This window comes from Pinus tabuliformis, chromosome 5_2 (assembly GCF_031772625.1).
Source record: "Pinus tabuliformis cultivar Carrire ecotype Pingquan chromosome 5_2, CPIR1, whole genome shotgun sequence".
NCBI lineage: Eukaryota > Viridiplantae > Streptophyta > Pinopsida > Pinales > Pinaceae > Pinus > Pinus tabuliformis.
The window spans coordinates 958,719,044-958,743,487 of NC_142306.1; the positions used below are offsets into that span (position 1 = coordinate 958,719,044).

Genomic DNA, 24,444 nt, shown 5'->3' on the forward strand with positions numbered 1-24,444 from the left:
AATTCTTGGGTCAAAAATGCATGTCACCTCAACGCATTTATTCAACCATGGGTTATTATTGTTGGAATAATGTGTTTTATTCCTTGCAAGCGTATGAAATAAAATGAAATGGAATGATATTTTAAGGTCCACGAGACTAAAAATAGTCTATGAGACCATTAGTTCCCTGTTTTCGCTTTTTGCAATTCAATCCTTTTCCGATTCAAATGGCCCAACCTTCCAACAATCCCCTCGCTAAAAAGACAATGCCAAGAAACTGATGCTAACCTGTTCTCATAACTTTCTTTTATGTCTTTGAATGGATCACATTCCAAAATGAAATGTTTTTCTGATTCCACAACGCTAGACGTGCAAAATGTACACACCTGTTCTTCCCAAGCTTCTTTAGGCCTTTTCCATCGTCCTGTTTCTCAAGCATAATGAGCTCTGTATTAATTAATGATTCACTAGTTCTGAGATGAAACTTCATTTTCTTTTTTCATGAACCAAATACATCATCTTTTACTAATACATTTAGTGTACATACCTCAAATACAATGTACTGTTAACATGTTGGGGAGAGGAACCATTGCTGTATAAAGCGATATATATATATATATATTTTTTTACTTTGTTATTTTATTTTATTAAGTGTAATAGTTGTATAAAGTTATATTTTTATTTTATTTTATTAAGTGTAATAGCTGTATAAAGCGATATTTTTTCGGAGTACAAAAAAGACACATAAAGTGATATACCGTTCCAATAAAGTTAATAACATAAGAATGTGTTGGACATCATTAATTTTTTTCCGAAGGTGGTAAAACCTATCAACTCAGGTGTCAAACCAACAGTGAGGACAGCCATCTCTGGCTGCTATCCGCGAATGCTGGGTTTGACTCATCACTGTTAAATAGGAACCACGCATGGCATAACGTAATCGGGAGCAGGCTCTCATCCTGCCAATTGTTAAGTTTCCTTACGTAGGAAGACGAGCTCTTAGCCAAGCAGAAGCATTTTACGGCATACTCCAGGCCGAGTTGGACATCATTAATTATACATGTTATTGATTTTTTTAATCTATTTTTTTTTAATTATTTAAATATAAGAAATTCATAATTTTATTTTTACAAACTTTACTGCAAATACTATTACTTTTAAATTTACTTAAAATAATATTATTTTAATTCTACCAATGACATAATTTTTTTTTTTCAATCTCTCTTATAATTACTTGTAATTTATATAAACCAATAATTAAAATTAAATTATGATAATGAAAAATGTTAAATAATTTAATGAATGTGATGAAATAGTGAAAAGTGTTTTTAACTATTAATAATTGCTTTATATTCAATATATTACATGTAAGTAAATATCACCTAATAATTAAAACCATATTATAATGATAAAATAATTAAGTAATTTAATAAATGTAATAAAACTATTTACTATAGTTTCAAGGCATCCATGATTGCTTTATCTTTAATATGATATATTTAAGGATAACCTTGTTAAATATATAAATGTATAATTGGATAATACAATTTCATATTAATTGATTTCAAAACTTGTTGGTGTTAAAACAATAACAATTAAGCTTTAGCCACATATATAGTAATGCATCTATTTTATAATTTTAATAAAAATAGTCATTCCATTTATTATTATATATCTTAAGCCATGAGAATGTGTAAGACTAATATCTAAAAAGTCGGAACACAATTTATATATATATATATATATGTATTTATTGAATACACATTAAACAATGAATGCACCTTGTTAAAGGTTAAAAATATTAAACTTACTTAATTGTTGTATTTTTTTTGATAAATTATCACTAGATTATTGTAAAGATAATTTTTGTTTCATTCAGTGAACTATTATTCATTATATATATATATTTATTTTATTTTCTTTTTTTCTGCTAACTCACTGGGCGGGATTTTGTTTTCTCAACTTACTCATAGTCTAGACTACAAACCTTAACAATAACTCGAATTCAATATTTTTACTTTAGTGTAAGCCGGATTTTGTTTTCTCAAATCACTCATAGTGGAGAGAATTCAATATTTTTACTTTGGTGTAACTATATTTAAACTAAGCCGCAAAGAAAAGCTACTATGTAGCACTTATTATAGTTTTGCATTTGAGTGGGTATTAGTTTGTCTTTGACAAAAAATTTATGATGATTATCCATAGTTTAACATTAGTAATTCAATTTTTATCTATTTATTTGTAAGGTGATTGGTTGAGGTCTTATTATGGGTTTTTTAGTAACTTCCATTTCTATTAGTTACTAATTTTTTGTTTTATTTAATTTTTTTGATTTTTTTTCTTTTTCTTTTTCCTATTATTTATATTTTCATGACTTATAATTTTTTCACAATATTTTCAATATAAGGTGACTTTTTTTCCAAGGAAAAAGCGTAATTTTCATTAAGAAATTAAGAAAATTACATGTTGTATGCCAGCATATGATAAATGCTTTCACTACTATCCAAAAGAGTGTCAGTCCAAATGTCATGAGCTCAGGTTTTATATTTACATATCATCCTTCATTAAACTTGAAGGGTAAAAAAAAATAATCCAGGTCTGTATACTTTAAACAACAACTGCAATGTAAAAACTAAACAACAAAAAACAAAAAGCAAAAACTAGAATGATCACATAGATCAGTCCTGAGGCTGAACCGCCCCTTCAATGAAGGGCCTATGGTAGATCTGGAAAAAGGCCCTATCCCTGTACTCCTGTATCAACCAATGTCCTTTGGTCATCTATGCGGCCTCTTTGGAAAGAAGATCAACGACTTCATTCCTTTCCCCGTGAAACCCAATCCCTCTTTGGAGCGAGCTTTGGTGATGGGGGCCTTCGTGTTCCAGTTGTCTGGGTCTGGGGGAACAAAAGTCGGCCTGTACAGACCCTTCTTTGGCCTACCTTGTAGTGCCTTGAGCTCCTCCATCCCCAAATCCGTTTGAGTACATGCAGCTGCAAAGCTTCTCGGGGGGTTCAACCTACTCCTAGTGACCAAAGGGCATGATTTGTAGAGATGGCCGACTTCATGGCATCTCTGACATTTGAAGGGAATACCTTCGTAGTCCAGTTCCTGCCAACGGATGGTGGTCCCCAACTGAAAGCGATAGCTTTCTACCAGGCCCTCCCTTGTATCCAGGTAAACGAGAATGCGAGCCATAGCCAAGACTCCTGTGTCCATGTACGATCTATCGTGGTCTAGGTATGTGCCCAGATCATCGCCAATCACCCAAAAAATATCCTCAGACTAGAATTGCAGGGGGAGGCTTGGCAGCCGAACCCAAATCGGCCCTGCACCTATACTCTCCTTCTTTGGATCGAATAGAGTTTTCCATCGTTTAAGGAGAATCGGGGTCATCTCCAAATGCCAATAACGAGTCAACACCCAGTTTACATCATCCGGTTCTGAGAAAATTAGGGCGAACCATCCCCTGGACATTGCCAAGACCGCAGGAAGCTGTTCTAGAACGTTCCCCCAGACCTCCATTGTACATCGCTTCAGGCGGCTCGACATGTAATTTCTACCTCGGACACGGCCCACCAAAACAATGCTCTCTGTTAAAGCTGCTTTATCCATGCCGATTCCTTCTCCGAAAATGAGCAACCGACCCCTTTCCCTTGTCTTGGAGAGCTTTGACTGCTTACCAGACTTCACCTTTGGGTCTTGGTTGGCGGTTTGTTGTCGTTCAGAACTAGCCAGGCTGCCATCCGGGTCCGAGGCCTGGGGCCCTTCCCCTTCCACCTCCTCGTTCACCAAGCCCTCGAAAAAATGAGATGGCGGGACACTGATTCTAAGTTCAAAGTTTACGAAATCGTCCTGGAAGGGTTCGGACCTGTGGGTTGGGGCATTCATTGTTCCATGAGCTTCGTCTGAATTGATGGTGTCGAGACCTAGGCCTTCTGTTCCTGAACTAGTGAATCCCTCTCTGTTCTGAAGGCCTGCTGCTTGCTGGTGCTGCCCACTCCAAGCTAAGAGGTTTGAGGGCGACATAATTGACAAGAAAGGTGAGCAGGTGCCTTCAACAAGGCTTATAAACCCTTTTGTAACCGTTGCGTCCGGTTGAGTGAGGTCCAGCCCCTGTAGAGACACTTCCATATCAACCATCCCTAAACAACTTTCGTTTACCTGCTCTTCCAGTGGAGGGGAGATAGTCGGTCTAAAACCTATTTGAGCCTGCGGACGGGGTGTCACGAAAATCTCAGTGTGAGAGAGACTGTCTGAGGAATAGTCTACTGACTCCTCCTCGTAACCCTCCTCCATTCCAAACAGCCTTGGGACAGATGAGTAAACCGGGTCAAAACCCACGAACCGAAAACCTGTGGAACCGTTGCGGTAGCACTCAAACCTCCAGACTTGAAACCGCGATGGGTAGCGCTCGAAGAACCCTCCACTTGCAACAAGGTCACTCTTTCAACTTGCTCAGGTGTTGGTAGGAAAAACGGAGTCGGAAATCTCTGATCGGAAACTTGCATGTGCTCGCGTGAAAAAACACAAAATGATAGCACCGTAAAACTGGGTTTGACACTTGCAAAAGCTTTAAAACAAAGGTAAACTCGTGGACACACAACAAGGTTTACTCGCTAACCCCGGAAGCTCGATATCCTGAGCCCTAGCACCAAAGGGTTTTGTGTAATGTCAAACCAGTTCCGGTATCGAAACCCTTCCTCTTCATTTTTTCCCGAATCACCGGAGCTCCATCTTTTCCCTACACACTATTACCATTTAAGGTGACTTATTATTATATTAAAAATATATTTTAATAAATTTAATTACAAACAATTATATATTAATAAAAATAAAACACACACACATATAGATATATGTATCTTAATATAAACTATATTAGTTAATCATATTTCTTAATTTTTGGTGATGGCATTTAACAATATAATATTTTATTAGTTGTTTCATTTTTATGAAGAAATATTTGTCTTTGTTATTTTTTGTTTCATTAAACTATATTTGAATTAGATGAAAGTACTAGCTACTATGTAGCCCTAGTTTAATAATAAATCAACAACCTAAACTAAATACAATACATAAAACCTCTAAACATTACACAAAACCAATAACATTTCAAACCTCACATAAAACCAAGACTATTTGAAAACCTCAACGGGAACAGTGAATTTTACAACATTGCCCCGTTCTGGCTTTTGGTATTCACTAAATACAATACACAGAACCTCTAAACATCGCACAAAACCAATAACATTTCAAACCTCACATAAAACCAACATAATTTCAAAACCTCAACGGGAACAGTGAATTTTACAACATCGCCCCCGTTCTGGCTTTTGGTATTAAGTGGAAGTGTAACCCTCTACGTTTGCATTAAACAAATCGATATAAGGCGAAGCTTTGAGATCATTTTTAATTCGAGGCGCATAGCAGAGGATTAGAGAAGAGACATCAGTTTGAATTTGGTCAATTTTGATGCTCATGTTCCAATGCTCTAGCCGAATGCCGCATTGTCCTTGCGGATGGAGAAACCCAATTGGCCGGAGTGCAAGTATGGAGCAGAGTGCCACCGAAAGAATAAAGATCATTTTCTCCAATATAGCCATCCATCTAAACAGGAGGAAGAATCCCCAGGTATCAATGCCAAAACCTGTAATAGCTATATTGATTATCCACTGAGTCAGCAAAAGATATCTGATCATTGATTTGGTATATGGTGTTGCCCTATTTCGACCGGCTTATTGCACAATGAATTCTGTTAGCAGAAATACTTCATTCTGCAGTCAGCTGAAATTTAATTTAAAATAGTAAATAATAAAATTTTGCTTATGGTTGTATTCTGAAACAGGGAATGTTAAGCCGACCATGGTTATTGAACGCGGTTCGAATTCAGGCAGTGCGAACGGTAAGAGCGTTATGGTGATTCTAGTAGGGCTTCCTGCCAGTGGGAAGAGCACATTTTGTCAGAAAGTCCTTGAGGGTGCGCGCAGACCTTGGACCAGAATATGCCAGGTACTGTTATTATTATTATTATCATTATTCTCATTTGTTTTAATCACTGGTTTGATTGTCTGGATGCACACTAGGGAAATGCTTAGTTGTCGAGATCTTTTTGGGGGTGTTTGATGGAAGATCATAAAACCCCAAGTTATCTGCCCTAATGTATAGCTTGCTATAGGTCATGAAAAATTTCTTGAAAATTTCCACTGTTATCGTTTTCTAAAAATTCACTTTGTTTTCTGTGTTTGTTTTGGAAACCAAAATTTTGAAGTGTTATAGTTTTGAATATTCTGTTTGGGGGACAAATTTCCTCTACTTGCAATATTATTATTATTATTATTTTTTATGTTTTTATAAATTTGTTTCTATATCTGAATGCTTCTTCAACATAGCTCTGAACTACATTAAAAAAAATATTATTTGACAAAGTTTCTCTCAGGCATGAATTTTCGTAGCAAAAAATGATGAATCACTGAGTACTCCGAATCAAACTGTGTTCGGCCTTGCTGCCAAGCTGAGTTACCTTGGTCCGTTGTCTAACTCTGAGTTACTTGGGTCCCAAGTCTGACACTTTGAGTCGCCGGCAGCAAGTCGACCAGTGAATACTGCAGGTTATTTGCTACTGGGCAAGTGCAACTCGCAGGCAGATGCAATAACTGGCCAATATCAAAAAATAATTGCCACAAAGGAAAAAAAAACTCTCATTTTAAATAATTCCTGCCGCTGAGTTTTGTTGAATCTGAGATGAACTTTAACACTACGGCCTCACCTCACCGAGATTTTCAACATTGAGAAATACACGTTTATTTATTTTTTAAGTGTTCAACATTTGTGTGATCATCGTTTCCTTGCGGTTGGAGGGAGATTCAATATTCCACGAGATCTCAGAGCTTGCTATCTAAAACGCACGATAGATTGAAATCTAAATGAACTAAGGATCTGCCACCTTGGTTACGATGAACAATTGCCAAAACTGAAGCAGAATTGTGGCATATAATAAGGAGAACAACACTAAATTTCAGATTACAGTAAGCAGACCTGCACTGCTAAACAAACCCTAGGTAACTGAAAACTGATAACCTGTCAAAGCAGAAGTAAAGGAATACTAGATCTACAAACACATGGATAACTGGTAAATTATGACAGAAAGCACACATTTGCAGCACCCAATCACATTCTGTCTATTAACTTTGAAACAGAAAATTACATAGCAATTTACTTGCCAAAATTTCGAAGACATATTTGATTAGGATTTACAACGCATGCAGACAGTCTAATAAAGACACCTACGTTGACCATGTCATATCCTAACTCTGCCTAGAATAATATGCTCTCTTGCATGAGTAAATCTTCTAGAATTGAACATCCACTAGGAGATAGTGTATGCATGAAAGCAAGTGCCCCACTCCCATGGATCTGTGCGTTGTTTTAAGTTTGGAAAAATCTGTAACTCATGTGCTTGAGATAAATCTGGAAAAGCTACGCTAAAATGAGAAAAGCAATTCCTAATTATGGAAACAAGTAAAAGTGGAAACTGTCCAAGGCTGGTGCATTACGTGCTGGAGTATGCATCTGCTTTGATCTCTGTTCACATAGCCACTATGCACTCTTGGGAGCATGCATGTGCCTCGATCAGTCTACATAACTGTTGTTTACTCCCCAAGACACTAATGTGGTGCGATCTTCCCACCTCTTGCTCCACTGTGCACAGAAACCAAGGTACTGCTGCTGAAGAATTGACTCATGCTGTGCCACAACAGTATTGATGTTTTGGGTAGCATTGAGAGTAGTCTCCCGTGTGGGGCAATTGGGGTAAGTGATGGGGCTTTGCACCCATAGACAGATGGTATTTTGATGACCCATGGTATTGCATCCTTTGGAAAAACATAAGTACAAGGATGAGTGATTCATTCTTGTGGTTGACAAGATAGCATCTTGTGGAGGAGAAGGCCGAGTAGGCCTCAAACCTGTGGAGGGCCCAGAGGGCCTGTGGAAGGTGGCGAAAAGAGCTAGGGAGACGTCTCGTGGAGTAGGCCGAGCAGTAAGGGGAGTTGTGTATGAAGGCTGAGTAGGGCTGTTTTGAGGAGGTTGAGTAGGCCTTAGGCAGGCCAAGTAAGGCTGCTGAGTATGCTGTAGCTGTGACAGCAAAAGGGAGAGGCCGAGTAGGCAAAGAGAAGCGTTGAGGGCTGAGTTTGCCCCTGTTTGGACAGCAGAGAAGGGCTGAGTTTGCCTTTGTTTTGCAGTAGTGTTTAGACAGCTTGGAGGGCTAAGTTTGCCCTCGACTTTTAGTGATTGGACAGCTACAGGAGCAACCAACAATGAGCAGACGGTGGCATGGAGACCGAGGATGGTTTCAACATTAAAGACAAGTGTTTTTCTGTGTAAGTTTTCCCTTGTATTTGGTATTTTACTGATCATTGTAAAAGGGCCATTTTCCCTTGTATGGGAACCCTAGATTCTTGTTGAAGGACCAATGAGAATTGTGTTTTGGGGCCGAAATTTTGTGTTTACTGTGCATGATTTAACTGTTGGTTTTATAAGTTCCGCTGTGCTAAATTTGTTTCTGGTTAGACACATCAGTGTGTTTCAGTTCATTAGTTGTGAAGAGTATTAGAATAATGCTATTTTAGTGTTTAATGCTCATTTATGTATTTTATTCGGATAAGATCGTCTGTGATCTTATTAGCAGTTTCTTATTAGAAACTTGCTGTTTCTGTTTTTTAGTAGAAACTTGCTGTTTCTGTAAATACATTTGTATTATTTATTGAGCTTCATTGCTCATTGTAAATCAATTCAATTCATTCATTGATTATGGTATCAGAGCTTGGGTATTTTTTTCGAAATAATTTTTCATTATTTGAAAAATTTCGTGCTTCATTTCGAAATTGCTCTCTACTAGATCGATATATTATTATAGCAGCAAAGAATCCACTGTTGCCGGGCGTTTCTGGAGCCATCGTCGGAACCCACTCTTTTTCTGTATCAATTAGATCCCAGAAGAGGCTGTTCTGGAAACTTCAACTATTGTTGTGCGTCTTTGGAACCATCATCGCAATCCTTTAAATTTCCCTCTCTCTACGTTTGGTCATCGAATTGCCTGTTCGATCCGAGGGTACCTGTTTCTCGAATCTGGGACGTCTTCGACTACGGCAGTACGTTGGACTCCCTGGCCTTTTCCTTCTCTCGGGATGCACAGTTGTTTCCAATACAAAGCTCGGGGGCTAGCAGCTGACCTTGGTTTTACTCTTCAATCTTGTACACGGCTTTGCAAATCGGTAATATTTTTGATTGACCTGCGGGTTTCTTCGACCGGAAAACACTTTTACGGTGGTTGTTGCAGCATGTCTGGCTTCGCAGACAGCACGCGAGTCCCAACTGAACCTCCTGCGCCCGACTCCATTGCTCCCTGCCCTGGTCTTCTTCACTGTGGAATTACCATGGCGAGCGCTTTCAGCTGAGCGAGGGTTAGATGGATATCTATGACCACCCTGCCGTAATATACTGCAGTTCCAACAACGTAACCAAGGTTAATTAAATTGACCACCTGGTTTTTGACAAATGCAAGGCCTCTATTGTCACTTTTATGGTTGTATGCGAAGGCGGTGAAGTAGGTTCCAGTTTTCTCTCTTCGGTGGTATGCAGGAATGACATATAACGGGCTGCTGCTGTGAGTTTTATTTCGTAATTTTTCCAGCGGTCGATTCGGTATTTCCTGGCCAACGCACTTGTCAGATTTTGTCTGGATCTGTCGACATCTGCATTGAAATATGTGCCGGACTCCTTTGTTGTTTTCTGTGTCTTGGGAAACGTGCAGATGGCCTCGCTAACCAACCTGATGTTGGAAGGCAGTCAACGCTTTAATGGCACCAATTATAACATCTGGAAACAGAGAATGTTGACCATTTTTGAATATAGGTGTCTTGACCAGCTCATTTTGGGCAAAGAGCTCAGTCCTGGTACACCTGGTGCAGATCAAGATAAGTTTGATGATCGAAATCGAGAGGCTATTATGCTTCTCAAACTCTCTGTGACTGATGATCAGTTACCACAGATTCCTTCCAGCAAAACAACTGCCGAAATTTGGCAACATTTGAAGGAATTGCACGAGACATCCGACAATAGCAGAGCTTTCTTTCTAAAGAATCAGTTGTTCTCCATCATGATGGACGAACGTATGTCTTTACAGGAATAGTAACATCTTAACAAGATTAAAGACATTCGAGATCAGCTCGAAGCCATTGGTTGGACCATGGAGGAAGAAGATCTGGTAGTCATCACTCTGAAAAGTCTACGAAAACCTTATGAGCACTTCATAGAAACACTCAACATTACCTCCACTAATGTTGATCTGAAGTTTCCGGAGTTATGCACCAAACTCTTGCAGCAGGATCGTTGGAAACAACAGTTTGGTAGTGGTGCTTCATCAGCCTCTTCAGAAAATGCTTTTGCTGCCAAATATCAGTCCTCTCAGTCCTTTCAGCAGAAAGATTCTTCTCAGCCTTCTGATCCTGCTAAGAAGAAAAATGTTCAGTGTAATTACTGTCACAAGTTCGGCCACATGAAGAAAGATTGCCGACAGAGGATTGCTTCTGAACATAAAAAGCAGGGAGGGTCTCATCAGAAAGCGAATGTTGCAGAACATTCCGAGCAGAAGGAATCTACCTTTTATGCCTTTATGGCTAAGAGGTCCTCAGATCATGCCCCGTCTTCTGCCTGGTACATTGACTCTGGTGCATCACGTCATTTCTCTCACAGGCGTGACTAGTTTACTGACTTCTCATCTTTCAGTGATTTCGTGGTATTCGGCGGAGGTGAGGAGTACACAGTGGTTGGCAGAGGTACAGTTCAGATCCAGTCTGATGTGCGCACACTCATCTTCCTGAATGTGTACTATGTTCCTGGTATAGAACTTAATCTGCTATCTGTCAGCCAGATTATGAGGAACTCTCCTAAGCTCGATTTGGTGTTCAGTGCGCACAAGTGCTCCATTATTGATAGGGAAACTCGTCTTACGGTCGCTGTTGGCCTAGAGGATCATGGCCTATACAAGCTTCTTGACACTGGTGATTCTTCAGAAGTGGTTCTAGCCAGTGTTTTACAACCAGGCCGAGTTGACTCGGAAACGGCCTGGTCATACCGAGTCGGAAAAAAAAAATGCGACCAGGCCAAGTAACCGGCCAGTTTGGCCGAGTCAGCTATGACTCGGCCTAGTCATCTAATGACCAGGCCGAGTCATAGCTGACTCGGTCAACCAGGCCGAGTCCGCATTGACCAGGCCGGGTCAATAAAAAGCGGCTGGGCAGCGTTAAACATGTTTTTTTTTTCACTTTTTTCAGCGTTAAAATCCATAAATATGATCTTTTCTAATAATTATTTATTCCGTCTGAAAAATCCATCCTCAAGTCTAAACTGTTGTACCGAATTTGAATGAATTCTCCACTAGATAAGAAAACAGATCAACTCTGCACCAAGAGATTTGTGGTGCTCTACAGCTCAGGTTGAGGTGGGAATCATAATTACTTCATGTAGATATACATTAAATCTGTTGATACCTTGTGTGCATTGAATATGGGCACTGCACAGACCCATCTAAAACCAGGTCCAATATGTACATGAGGCTGCAAGGGTCAACGGTGAATATCTTGAATTCACACAAATGCTAATATATTATGCATTGGAATTCAACATATTAAGTATTGAAATTCAATATATGCAACCTTAGGCTTTGAAACTTCGAAGGGCATCTCACAGTAGGCTTTAGATGAGTTTGTGCTGGTATGTAAACTTCTCCAATTTTTCTGACTAGAGAGGTTATAAAGCTATGGCCAATCCCATCTGTTCATGATACAAGAGTCATGCTAAACCATTTAACCTATAAAACTCCAAATTTTGAAATAGAAAATGTTGAACTGGATCATTTTCTAATAAACACAATAAATAGGCTCAATTTTACAGACAGGTAATTTTTTTTGAGATCAGAAGCGTTATGTCATTTCAAGGTTTCAGGCCAGGGACCTTGACGAGGGAAAATCAACAACAATACTGCAACAAACCCACATTGCCCAAATGATGTTTCAGCTCATATCTTAAACCCGTTGGAGTAAACTTAGTAGCCAGTAGTACTAGTATTGGAGTCTGGTCAGCATCACAGTTTACTTTTGTTGTAGAGGCCATTTCTAGCCTCCTTGGTTATTTGTATTTTGTTTTGAGTCTTTGATCATGTATGACAGTTGACTATGTATTGCCATTGGGTACCATTTTGATATAATGGATTGGTTCATGAGCCTACTTTGATCATATGTTGTCTTCCATCTATATTATAATGCTATGTGTTTGGAAACATGAATGAAAATCTTTAAAATTATGTTTAAAATTATGTTTTTTTATAAAAAAAAATAAATATTTTAATGTATTTTTTACAACGACCGAGTCATTGAAATCGACTAGGCCGCGTCATTACCGAATCCTGGTCGGAGTCGGAGTCGATCCTCGGCCTGGTCGGAGTCCTGGTCCTGGTTGTAAAACACTGGTTCTAGCAGCCCGTGTTTCTCCCATCAGCACTCTGTGGCATCAGAGATATGGGCATCTAAACATTCAGTATCTCTCTCAGTTATCTCAGGAGGGACTTGTGTCAGGGTTACCTGATATTCAGACTCAGCATTTGGGAGTGTGCGGCGCCTGTCAAGCTGGCAAGCAACATCGATCTTCATTCAAGGATGGAGAATCTTGGCGCGCATCTAAAATACTCCAGTTAATTCATGCTGATATTTGTGGTCCTATGAATACATCTTCAGTTACTGGTTGCAAATATTTTTTGCTTATTGTAGATGATTTCAGTAGAAAGATGTGGGTGTAATTTCTAAAACAATAATCTGATGTATTTAGTATCTTTCAGAAGTTTAAGTCCTTAGTTGAAAAAGAGCCTGGCTGTAACATCATAACTCTTAGGACAAATAACGGGGGGGAATTTTGTTCTTCTGCTTTTTCCAACTTCTGTGATACCCATGGCATCAAATGCCAGTTAACTACACCCTACACTCCTCTGCAGAACAGTGTCATCGAACGTTGCAACCGTACGGTTGTTGAAATGGCTCATTCCATGTTACAACACAGGAGTGTTCCGAACAAATTTTGGGCTGAAGCAGTGTTTACAGCTGTCTATCTTCTTAATCGATCACCTACTCAGGCTGTTAAGGGGAAGACTCCAGAAGAGGTTTGGTCTGGTTGTAAGCCTAAGATTAGTCACCTCAAAGTGTCTGGCTCGGTTGCATATGTTTGGATTCCAGCTGCTAAGTGCTCTAAGTTGGATTCCAAAAGCCAGAAACTCACGATGACAGGGTATAGTGATCACCACAAGGCCTATTGGCTGATAGATATAGACACTGATCGTCTTATCTTCAGTCGGGACGTAGTATTTGATGAAGACAGAGGGTTCTTTTAGTCCCCTCCTTCTGAGCAGTGTTCTGAGGATCAGCCTCACAATGTTCTTTGTCCGTTAGGTCCACCTGATGGGAGGGATGATGCAACATCAGTATTTGATGATGCACTACCTGAGTTCCCTTCGGAAAATAATCCTCCTCTCGCTGCTCTTGTTGTTCCTGAGCCTCCTCCACCTACTCCAGATATTGGTTCTTCTACTCTTCGGCCTAAATGGTGGGCTAAAACTATTGGTGATCTCCGGGATAATGAGCTCCTTGAAGGTAGAACTTCCAGAAATAAGAGCAAACAACAACCTATAGTAAATTTTGCTCTTATGGCTAAACTACACAGTGTTTTTGAGCCTCAAACCTATTTAGAGGCTAAGGGTATACCTGAGTGGGAACAGGTTATGGAGGCTGAATTCCAGAGTCTTCATAGGAATCACACTTGGACCCTTTCTGATCTTTCTGTAGGGAAGAAGCCCATTAGCTGCAAATGGGTGTATAAAGTGACATACAAAGCTGACGGAACCCTAGACAAGTATAAGGCTCACCTTGTTGCTCGAGGGTTCTCACAGAAGGAAGGCATAGACTATGAGGAGACCTTTGCTCCTACAGCCAAGATGAGTACCATACGGCTCGTCCTTGCCTTAGCAGCTCAGTTAAGTTGGAAAGTCCATCAGATGGATGTAAAGAGTGCTTTTTTGAATGGTGACTTATAGGAAGAAGTCTACATGACACAGCCTCCAGGATTCAAGGTTGCCGGTCAAGAACAAAAAGTCTGTAGATTAGTCAAAGCACTCTATGGTCTGAAACAAGCCCCTCGGGCTTGGTACATGAAAATTGATAAGTACCTAACAGATTATGGCTTTTAGCGGAGTCCATCTGATGCAAACCTATATATCAAGCACACTGGTGATGATATTCTGTTTGTGGTTGTCTATGTGGATGACCTTATCATTACTGGCAGTTCAACACATTTGATCCATGGGATCAAATAGGATTTGTTCAGCACTTTTGATATGACAGATTTGGGACTTCTTCATTATTGTTTGGGGGTTGAAGTTTGGCAGATTGAGAACAACATCTTTCTCTCTTAGTCCAAGTATGCCAAAAGTCTTGTGGACAGGTTCAGAATGCAGGATTGCAAACTTGCCACGACTCCTATGGAACCAGGGCTCAAACTTTCAGCTCAGTCATCCTCACTTGTGGATGAATCTTTATTCAAGCAATTAGTGGGCAACCTCATCTACCTGACTGCCACTAGACCTGATATCAGTTTTGCAGTGAGCTACATTTCACTCTTCATGACAGCTCCTAAGGCTGATCATTGGATAGCAGCAAAGCGTGTGTTGCGTTATGTGAGTGGCACTCCTGATTATGGATTTCTGTACATTCGGAGTTCAGATCCTACACTCAGTGGTTACATAGATTCCGACTGGGCAGGTTCGGTTGATGACGGTAAATCTACCACTGGGTATGTGTTTAGTTTGGGATCCGGTGTTGTCACATGGACTAGTAAGAAGCAACATGCAGTGGCTCTCTCCTTGACAGAAGCAGAGTATCGGGGAGCAGTTAAGGCATCTTGTGAGGCAGTTTGGCTTCGACGTATGCTTGCGGATATGCATGTTTCCCAGGCAGGTCCTACTCCCTTGTTCTGTGATAATCAGGGAGTGCTCAAACTCGCCAAGAATCCAGTCTTCCATGAACGAACAAAGCATGTGGAAACCCATTGTCACTACATTCGACAGCTTGTTGAAGACAGATCCATTAAGTTGTTGTATGTTCCCACAACGGAGCAGCCAGCAGACATCTTCACCAAGCCCCTTGGTCCTGATAAGTTTGTAAAATTCAGAGGGTCTATAGGTGTTGTAAATAGATTGAGCATTAAGGGAGGGTATTAGAATAATGCTATTTTAGTGTTTAATGCTCATTTATGTATTTTATTCAGATAAGATCGTCTGTGATCTTATTAGCAGTTTCTTATTAGAAACTTGCTGTTTCTGTTTCTTAGTAGAAACTTGCTGTTTCTGTAAATACATTTGTATTATTTATTGAGCTTCATTGCTCATTGTAAATCAATTCAATTCATTCATTGATTAAAGAGTTAATAGGAAGCTATTACCAGATTTGGTGTTTGTGTGTGCACTGAGTCTAGTGCCCAAAACCTAGCATGGTATCAGAGCATGGTCTCTGAGAAAGGTAGTTGGATCTGAGATATGCATAGGTGATAGGTCATAGAGGGAGCCACAGGAATTGTTGCAGGTAGCAATAGTGTTTTGAAGACCTATGCCAAGGGAGTTGGCTAAGAATGGCAAACTGCTTGTATGGGTCATGAAGCCAGGATCAACAGGTCTAGTGAGACATGGAGTAGATCGTTTACACGAGGAGTTGTGGACAACTGCAGTATGGTGCATAGATAGAGAGAATTGGATGAGAGATTCATTCATTAGATGTGCTAGGGTCTTGAGAGGAGATCAACACAAGAGAATGAGAGATTCATTATGATCCAGGTATGAAGGTCTTGGGAAGATATTTGAGCTTGGAGGGGTCGATCTGTTCTTGTGATAGGAGAGGTGCCAAGAAGGCAAGATCAAGATGGTCAGAGCGTTGAGATCGCTGTTGGAGATCCAAGTGAGAAATTTGGAGTGAAGGTCAAGCAAAGACCTTGAGAGTTGAGAAAGCTTGTGATCTAGTGTTAGAGGGAGTTAGGCTTCGGAGAGAGTGGGCAAGCTCAGGTTGGAGTCAATCTTTAGAGAGAGTCAGCAGGCTTGGAGGGAGTTAGCGGCTCAAAGGAAGACAATTGTGAAGTTTAGGAAGTCATGGTATGAGATGGCCATGTGGATGGGAGAGGGTAGTCTTCCAAGGTTGTGTCATGGTACAAGATGGCCATGTAGGATGCTGAGGAGCGGGAGGCTTCTAGGAGCAGGGTGTCTTTGAAGAAGGGCCCCTCTCATGTAGCGAAAATTGCTTCTATGTCATATGGAGCAACTATGGTAGCGAATCAAGGGTGGAAATGTGTTCCAGGTTCGAATACAAGTGGTTGCGAGAATACATACCTCGCTAAGAGGGAGTGTTGATGTTTGGGATAGCATTGAGAGTATTCTCACGTGTGGGGAAAGTGTGCTAAGTGATGGGGCTTTTCACCCATAAACCCATGGTGTTGTGCCCTTTGGAAAAGCATAAGTACAAGAGTGGATGATTGTTCTTATGGTTGGTAAGAGAGCATCTTGTGGAGGAGAAGGTCGGGTAGGCCTCAAACACGTGGAGGGTTGAGAGGGCCTGTGGAAGGTGGCAAAAAGAACAATAGATGCGTCTTGTGGAGCAAGCTGAGTAGGCCTCAAATATGGGGTAGCAAGGGGAGTTGTATATGAAGGCTAAGTAGGTTGTTTTGAGGAGGCCAAGTAAGGCTGCTAAATATGCTATAGATGTGACAACTAAAGGCAGAGGCCAAGTAGGCTAAGAGAAGGGCTGAGGGCTAAGTTTGCCCCTTTGGACAACAGAGAAGGGTCGAGTTTGCGCTTGTTTGACAATAGCATTTGGACAACTTGGAGGGTTGTGTTTGCCCTTGACTTCCACATATTGGACAGCTATAGGAGTAGCCAAGAATGAGTAGATTGTGGCATGGAGACTAAGGAGGGTTTCTGTAGTATAGACAAGGGTTTTTCTGTGTAAGTTTTCCCTTTTATTTGGCATTTTATAGAGCATTGTAAAAGGGCCATTTTCCTTTGTATGGGAGCCCTAGATTCTTGTTGAAGGACTAATGAGAATTGTGTTTTGGGGCTGAAATTTTGTGTTTGCTGTGTACGATCTAATTGCTAGTTTTATGAGTTTAGTTGTGCTAAATTTGTTTTTGGTTAGATACATCAGTGTGTTTCAGTTCATTAGCTGTGAAAAGTTAATAGAAAGCTGTTACCAGATTTGGTGTGTGTGTGTGTGCACTAAGTCTAGTGCCCAAAATCTAGCAAACAAGGAGATTACATATGCAACAATAGCGAAATCTAATAGTCCCTTGTTGCAAGGAAAGCGTTCTCCACCAAACCAAGATATTGTCAGAAAATCTTGAACCTCCCCTTTGCTAGGGGATTTAAAAAAAATGTTCTTTTCACCTATGAATTTTAAGGAATGTAAATTAGGACTTCTGACCACTTATGTACTCGGGAATCTCTTCAATACAAGGAAATAATGTAGTAGATAAAAATCTTCATGTCAATCTCCCAGGCCAATATTTTCTATCTGCAATTGTGGGTATCTTGCTCATTTACGTAAAGATTTTGGCAATTCAATGACAACTCTGAACAAGATTAATTTCCCCCTTTTGAGAGAATTCGCAGCCATTGGATTTCGACTTGCACTCTTTAATGTTAACATTAGCTGCATGCTTGGAAGTTGGAGTTGATTATTGTTTTAACAGTGGATTTTGGAACTATTTCCTAGACATTAGACTCCTTTGTCATGTCATTTTGTGATACTGTTTCTTTGGTTGTTTCCTTACAATTGGAAGGTTATGTCAGATGAATAGAAGTGATTAATACAACATGGTAGAGAACTTCTTAGGAACATTATTCACTTGAAATTTACCGTTAGGTGCTCCCACTTATCCTTGTGCTTCTAGCAATGTTTGGTTAAGCTATCTTGGTGTTTTGATTGAAATAAATGGCATTGAAGCATCAATTTTGTGACTGGAACCTTGCTTGATCTAAATCCAATTTTTCTTCTTTTTGACTAGCTTTTGGGATAACAAGCATATCTCTCTCTGCAACCTCTGCTAGAGGCTCTCGAGACTTAGAAAACCATTCATCCTTATCAAATTTAACATCTCAGCTTACCACTATCTCTTGCTATGTTGGAATATAGATCAAGTAACCCTTGGAGACCTTACTGCAACCAACAAATATACCCTTGATGCTTAAGGGCACAAAATTAGTCCTCTTTCATTTGGGAGATGAATATAAATAAGATGATCAATTGCATGAAAGTGAGACAATTGAGGTTTCTCACTAGTAAATGCTTCTTCTAGTGTCTCATCCTTCAGTATCCTGTGACTACATTTGTTCAAATTTTAGACAACTGCCTTGCATGCCTTTGCCCAAAGACTCGTGGACAAATCCATTCCGCTACTAGTGTGATACTGCCAACTCCCTCTTGATCCCTGCATCCTTGCAAAAGGCATCAAAGTCCTTGAAGGTGTAATCTCCTCCATTATCGGACCTTAACACCTTTATCTTTTGACTTGTCTGATTCTTATACAAGGCCTAGAACTTTGTGAACTTATTGAATACTTCATCCATAGTCTTTCTATTGGAATCACCAGTAAAAGAGACATATGACAAACTATTAAGTTTACTTAGTACTTAGAAGTTGATCTCCTTTAGTAGAGAGCCACCCAACAAATCCATTTAGCCTCTATTAATGTGCAAACAACAATAATGATAGTAGAGTTATGATTGTCACAACAATGATGAGTAGATCCATTTTGATTGTTAGGTTTCTGTGCAATAGTGATTAATGTAGTATGGAAGGCACACTAGTAATTTTTTGCAGTATTCTTGACAAGGTAAAGGAACAACAATAGTCATCTTGGGAGGCACATAGGAATTATATAGACATTAGGGCACATGCATCAACATGCATGTGTTAGGTAGAGTTTTTCTAAATTTAACCTTTGCTATTGTTAAATACAACGTTGCAAGAAGCACCCATGCCCCCTACTTCAGCCTCAAAACTGCTCTCTAAGTGGGAGCTTGCTCTTGCCTTAAATGTCATGCTCTCGAAAATGCTCCGATGTGACAAAACCATACTCTCTGGATGCTTTGATCATGCTCCCACCACTCTGTGTACTTTTTCACTTTAATATATGTTAAAATTGGCAACTAGGGCCAAACTTCATGTGGGTCACCTTATTCATGGCTGATTATATTTTTCTTGGATTCCTCTCGTCGAGAGGTGTAGGATTGATCTAAATATCATCCGATTCCGTTAAGTATTTATGGAGATATGAATTTATTTAGATTATGGACTAATTGTCAAAGTTGGCCAACAACTTATGTAGGCTCAGAAGCCCATCAGACGCCTCTATTCATCATCAACATTTTGCATATAAATACAAGGAGCATTCTTCTCATTTGGACACTTCACTTCTCATCACACATCTCTCTCTCCTGCGCAAAAAGGTCTCTCTCTCACACGTGGGAAGGAAGGACATAGTTTTCTAGGGTTTACAAGCTGCAGATTGAAACTTTGACCAACGTTGACCATCATTCTCTCTCTCTTTGACTGCGCAGTAGGTGAAGTTGACTCTCCTTGGAAGGCCGCATATTTTGGCACAGGAATCAAGGTGATACGACCCTTGGTTTGACAGATATTGACTGCCCTAGTTTAGGGTTGATGCCACTAATGCTACTGATATAAATCAGACTTTTGTACTATTTCTCTCTGCTGAATTATTGAAGATAAAAGAAGATTTGATCAAAGGGTTTCCCCATATTGGGGTTTGCCCCTGGTTAGCCGCCACATCCTGTGTCTCTTGTCTTGGCTTGTTTTCTGTTGATTGTTTAAATGTTCTATTTGCACTTTACTTAATGTACATATGATTGCTAATCTGTGGATAATAAAAAGAAAGATAAGTAAACTGCTCTAAGCATAGAACATACCATAATTTAACATGGTATCAAAGCTGAGGTGAAGACAAAGCCCAAGTAAGAGCAAGAGCAATCATCGAAGACAAGGCTATCTAAAAAGAACTATGGGGTCCTCAACACACTTCCCTGCTGAAGACAAACTCCGTGAGAAGTCTGACTACCACGGATGGAAGATGTCTCTCGATCTAACATTAGAAGAACAAGAAGTGCTGGACCATGTGAGAGGCGGAGTTGTCGAGCCTCCATCAAATGCATCCGTTGCTGCCAGGAACAAATGGACCAAGGGAGAAGTCAAAGCAAAGAAGATCATCCGGGACTCTATCGACAAGCACTTGGTGGCCTATGTTTCTGAGCTGAACACCTCCAAGGAAATCTACGATAGACTGGTGAGTTTATTTAAAGTTAATGATGCAAATCAAGTTCTGTTTCTTAGAAATAAGCTGAAGGAAATTAAGAAGGGCAAAGATGAAAATATGCAAGCATATTTCTTAAGGATCACCGAGATCAAGAACGATCTCCTATCTATTGGGGAAGTAATTCCTGACAGGGAAATGGCACTCACAACTCTTGGAGGAATACCATTTGAATGGTATATATTCAAGACTACTCTCCTCAACAATAATGTAATTCCTGGATTTGAGGAATTAATGGCTAGATGCATTCAAGAAGAAGCAAGAATGGAAGAACAGGAAATGCCCACACTTAAAGGTCATCCCGCTGCCTTTTCTTCTCATGCTAAAAGAAGAAATAATTTCGAGGCTAAATCCAAAAGGAAGGCTGGACCAAAGGGTGGAAAAGGACGATGTTACCATTGCAATAAACTAGGTCATTATGCAAGGGAGTGTCCTGATAAAAGGAACTCACACCGAGATGATGATCAAAATCCCTCTCAAGGCAATCAAAGAAATGGCAGGTCAAATGGCCGAGGTAAAAGGAGTGCTAGAAATCAAGGAAGAGGACAACCATTCAAGAAGGCAAGAAATTCCAGGTATGAATCTAACACTGTTGACAATAAGCAAGATGAGTATTATCTACTAGCTGCTCTATCTACCACTGCTCCCTCGGACTCGCTGGGAAATTGGCTTATTGATAGTGGTGCCTCAAGGCACTTCACTGGTTACAAAGAAGCTCTCTATAATTTGGTAGAGAAAGAAACCAACCTGGAAATTGTTCTTGGAGACAATTCAAAATATCCCGTGAAAGGCGTAGGAAATTTCACTCTTCAATTGAATCAAGGTAATACCATCCACTTACAAGATGTATTATATGTTCCTAATCTCAAAAAGAACCTGGTGTCCATTTCGGCAATGGAAGACAAAGGCTACAAGGTGGCTTTCAGCGATGGCAAGGTACGTGTATGGAAAAAGGACTATAAAGATGCTTTTACTCTTGGATTTCGAGTTGATTCATTATATTAGGTCGGAGGAAGTCCACTGGGTGTCATGACTAGTGACACATCTCTTTAGTCCGAACTATGGCATCGAAGGCTTGCTCACCTTCATTATAAAGCTCTACCTGATATAAGAAAAATGGTGACCGGGATGCCCGAGTTCAGATTAGCGCAAGAAGGTGTATATCCAGGATGTGCCGAAGGAAAGCTAAAAAGGGGACCATTCCCTCAAGCCAAAGCAAGACCTTCGATATATTGCAGTTAGTTCACTCAGATATATCCGGTATGATGCCTGTGAACTCTTTGGGAGGATATTTATATTACCTCACTTTTACAGATGATTATTCTCACAAGACTTGGATATATTTCTTGAAAAAGAAGGATGAAGTGTTCTCCTGGTTTCGACACTTCAAAGCCTTGATCGAGAATCAAACCGAAAAGAAGATCAAGATCCTAAGGACTGATAATGGGACTGAATATGAATCCATTGAGTTTCATGACTTTTGCAAAGAGGCTGGCATTAAGAGGGAGATCACTACACCCTATACTCCCGAGCAGAATGGTGTGGCGGAAAGGAAGAACCGTACAATTGTGGAAGTTGTCCGTGCTATGCTCCATGATCAAAGACTTCCGAAGTTTCTATGGGTCGAAGCTGCAAACACCGCTATATATGTACAAAACCGATGCCCTCATCAAGCATTGGGTTCCAAAACTCCTGAAGAAATGTTCACCGGTAAGAAACCTGACGTATCTCATTTTAGAATTTTTGGAAGCCTTGTATATTTTCATGTGCCGAAAGAGAAAAGGAATAAATTGGGTGCATCTGGAAAGAAAGGAATCTTCGTGGGCTATAGCGAAAACACTAATGGCTATAGAATCTATGTAGCTAGTCAAAGGGAAGTCAAGATTAGTCATGATGTCACCTTTGACGAAGATATGGCTCTTAGCAAAGTAGACAATCTTCCTACTTTAAGGGGATCTAAAGAAGCTGACACCAGGGAACTAAAGGAAAAGGAAGAAGAGACAATGCCCGATGTGGAAGAACCTATGGATCCTATTGATCCTCCACCACTTGAGCCTTCCTCTTCAAGGAAGAGGCCTTCATGGCTTAGGGGGACACTTGATGATGCTGAAGGACACACAACTCCCTGTGGAACCTTTCGTGAAAGTAAGAAGCCGAACAGGTATCAGGGATACCTGACTATCATGAGCACGATCATCCAAAATGAGCCTTCATCATTCACAGATGCCGTTAAGCATCAAGTATGGAAGGATGCTATGACCGAAGAATATGAGTCTATTATGAAGAACGATGTCTGGGATGTGGTCCCCAAACCCCAGGACAAGACAATTGTCACTTCTAAATGGCTTTATAAGATAAAGCATGTAGCTGATGGAAGTACGGAAAAGTATAAAGCTCGTTTTGTCACTCGAGGCTTCTCCCGAAAAGAAGGTATAGACTATGACGAGATATTTGCACCTGTTGCTCGATATACCACTATGAGCTCGATCATAGCCCTTGCTGCTTCACAAGGATGGAACCTACATCAAATGGATGTCAAGACTGCATTCTTACATGGTTCGATCAAAGAGGAGGTCTATGTGGAGCAACCCGAAAATTTGAGATTTATGATCGAGAATCTCATGTGTGCAGGTTGAAGAAGGCCCTTTATGGGCTAAAGCAAGCACCCCGAGCATGGTATGAGAGGATCGATAGCTATTTGATGAAGCTGGGATTCACTAGGAGTGAAGCCGACCCTAACCTTTACTTTAAGGTTATAGATGACAAGCCTCTCATATTGGTGCTTTATGTTGACGACCTCTTCCTAATAGGTGCAGACCCTCTCATTCACAAATGTAAGAGGGAGCTAGCTTCTGAATTCGAGATGAAAGATCTAGGACTCATGCACTATTTCCTAGGACTCTAAGTCTGGCAGAAACCAGGGGAGGTTTTCCTATCTCAAGGAAATTATGTGGTGAAGATACTGGAAAGATTCGGCATGGTGGACTGCAAGATCGTAACTACCCTGATGGAGCTTAACTTTAAGAAGTTAAGCCGGACCCGTTTTACGAAATTCTACTGAGTATCGACAGCTCGTCGGAGCATTGATGTTCTTGGTGAACTCCCGTCCGGATATATGCTTTGCAGTCAACACTTTGAGCCAACATATGGTTGAGACTCGTCACTCACATTGGATTGGTGCCAAGAATCTGTTGAGATATCTTTGTGGCACAATCACTCATGGATTAAGATACACTGCCGGAAATGTGAGACTACTTGGGTATACTGATGCTGATTGGGCAGGCAATGCGGAGGATCGGAAGAGCACATTCGTGTGTTGTTTCTCTTTGGGATCTGCCTCGATATCCTAGATGAGCAGGAAGCAGAAGTCGGTGGCTCTGAGCATCGCCGAGGCAGAATACATTGCTGCTAGCATGGCCTCCTGTGAGGCAGTCTGGTTGCGAAAGCTCTTCAGTGAGCTATTTGGATTTACATTGGATACCACCGTGATTCTATGTGACAACCAGAGCGAGATCCATTTATCAGAAAATCCTGTATTTCATGATCGCTCCAAGCATATCGATATTAGATACCACTATATTCGAGATATGGTGCAGAGAGGAGCAATAAGGCTCCAACATATCGGTACGGATGAAGAGGTCGTCGACATTCTGACAAAGCCCCTAGGAAAGATCAAATTCCTGACTTTCCGAGAATGACTTGGTGTCGTTCAGAGACCCTCTGATGAGGGTCAAGTATGATGTACTAAGCTTTGGGAGCTCCAGGGGGGGCACGAGGTACTTCTTGGAGCGACAATAGACCACAGGGTGACTCACCAACCCCTGTTGGTGCACTTTGTACAGGGTAAAAGGTCCAACCTTCCCTGTGACACCCTGTGGCGACTGTGGAACAAGATGATTAGTTCTCCTGTGGGCCTGGCAGTGTTTTACAACCAGGACCAGGACTCCGACCAGGCCGAGGATCGACTCCGACTCCGACCAGGATTCGGTAATGAC

At 40.5% G+C, this 24,444-nt stretch overlaps 1 protein-coding gene across 1 annotated transcript in view; it reads left to right on the forward strand.

Annotated features, from left to right (window-relative positions):
* Window positions 1–5,244: 5,244 nt before the first annotated feature.
* The window catches only part of APTX (APRATAXIN-like protein), a 56,902-nt gene continuing 37,702 nt past the window's right edge, over window positions 5,245–24,444 (forward strand). The window contains exons 1-2 of the mRNA XM_089437280.1: window positions 5,245–5,611; window positions 5,826–5,989. Coding sequence (XP_089293406.1) covers window positions 5,500–5,611; window positions 5,826–5,989 — 276 coding nt within the window. The 5' untranslated portion in view covers window positions 5,245–5,499. The remainder of the gene's footprint in view (window positions 5,612–5,825; window positions 5,990–24,444) is intronic.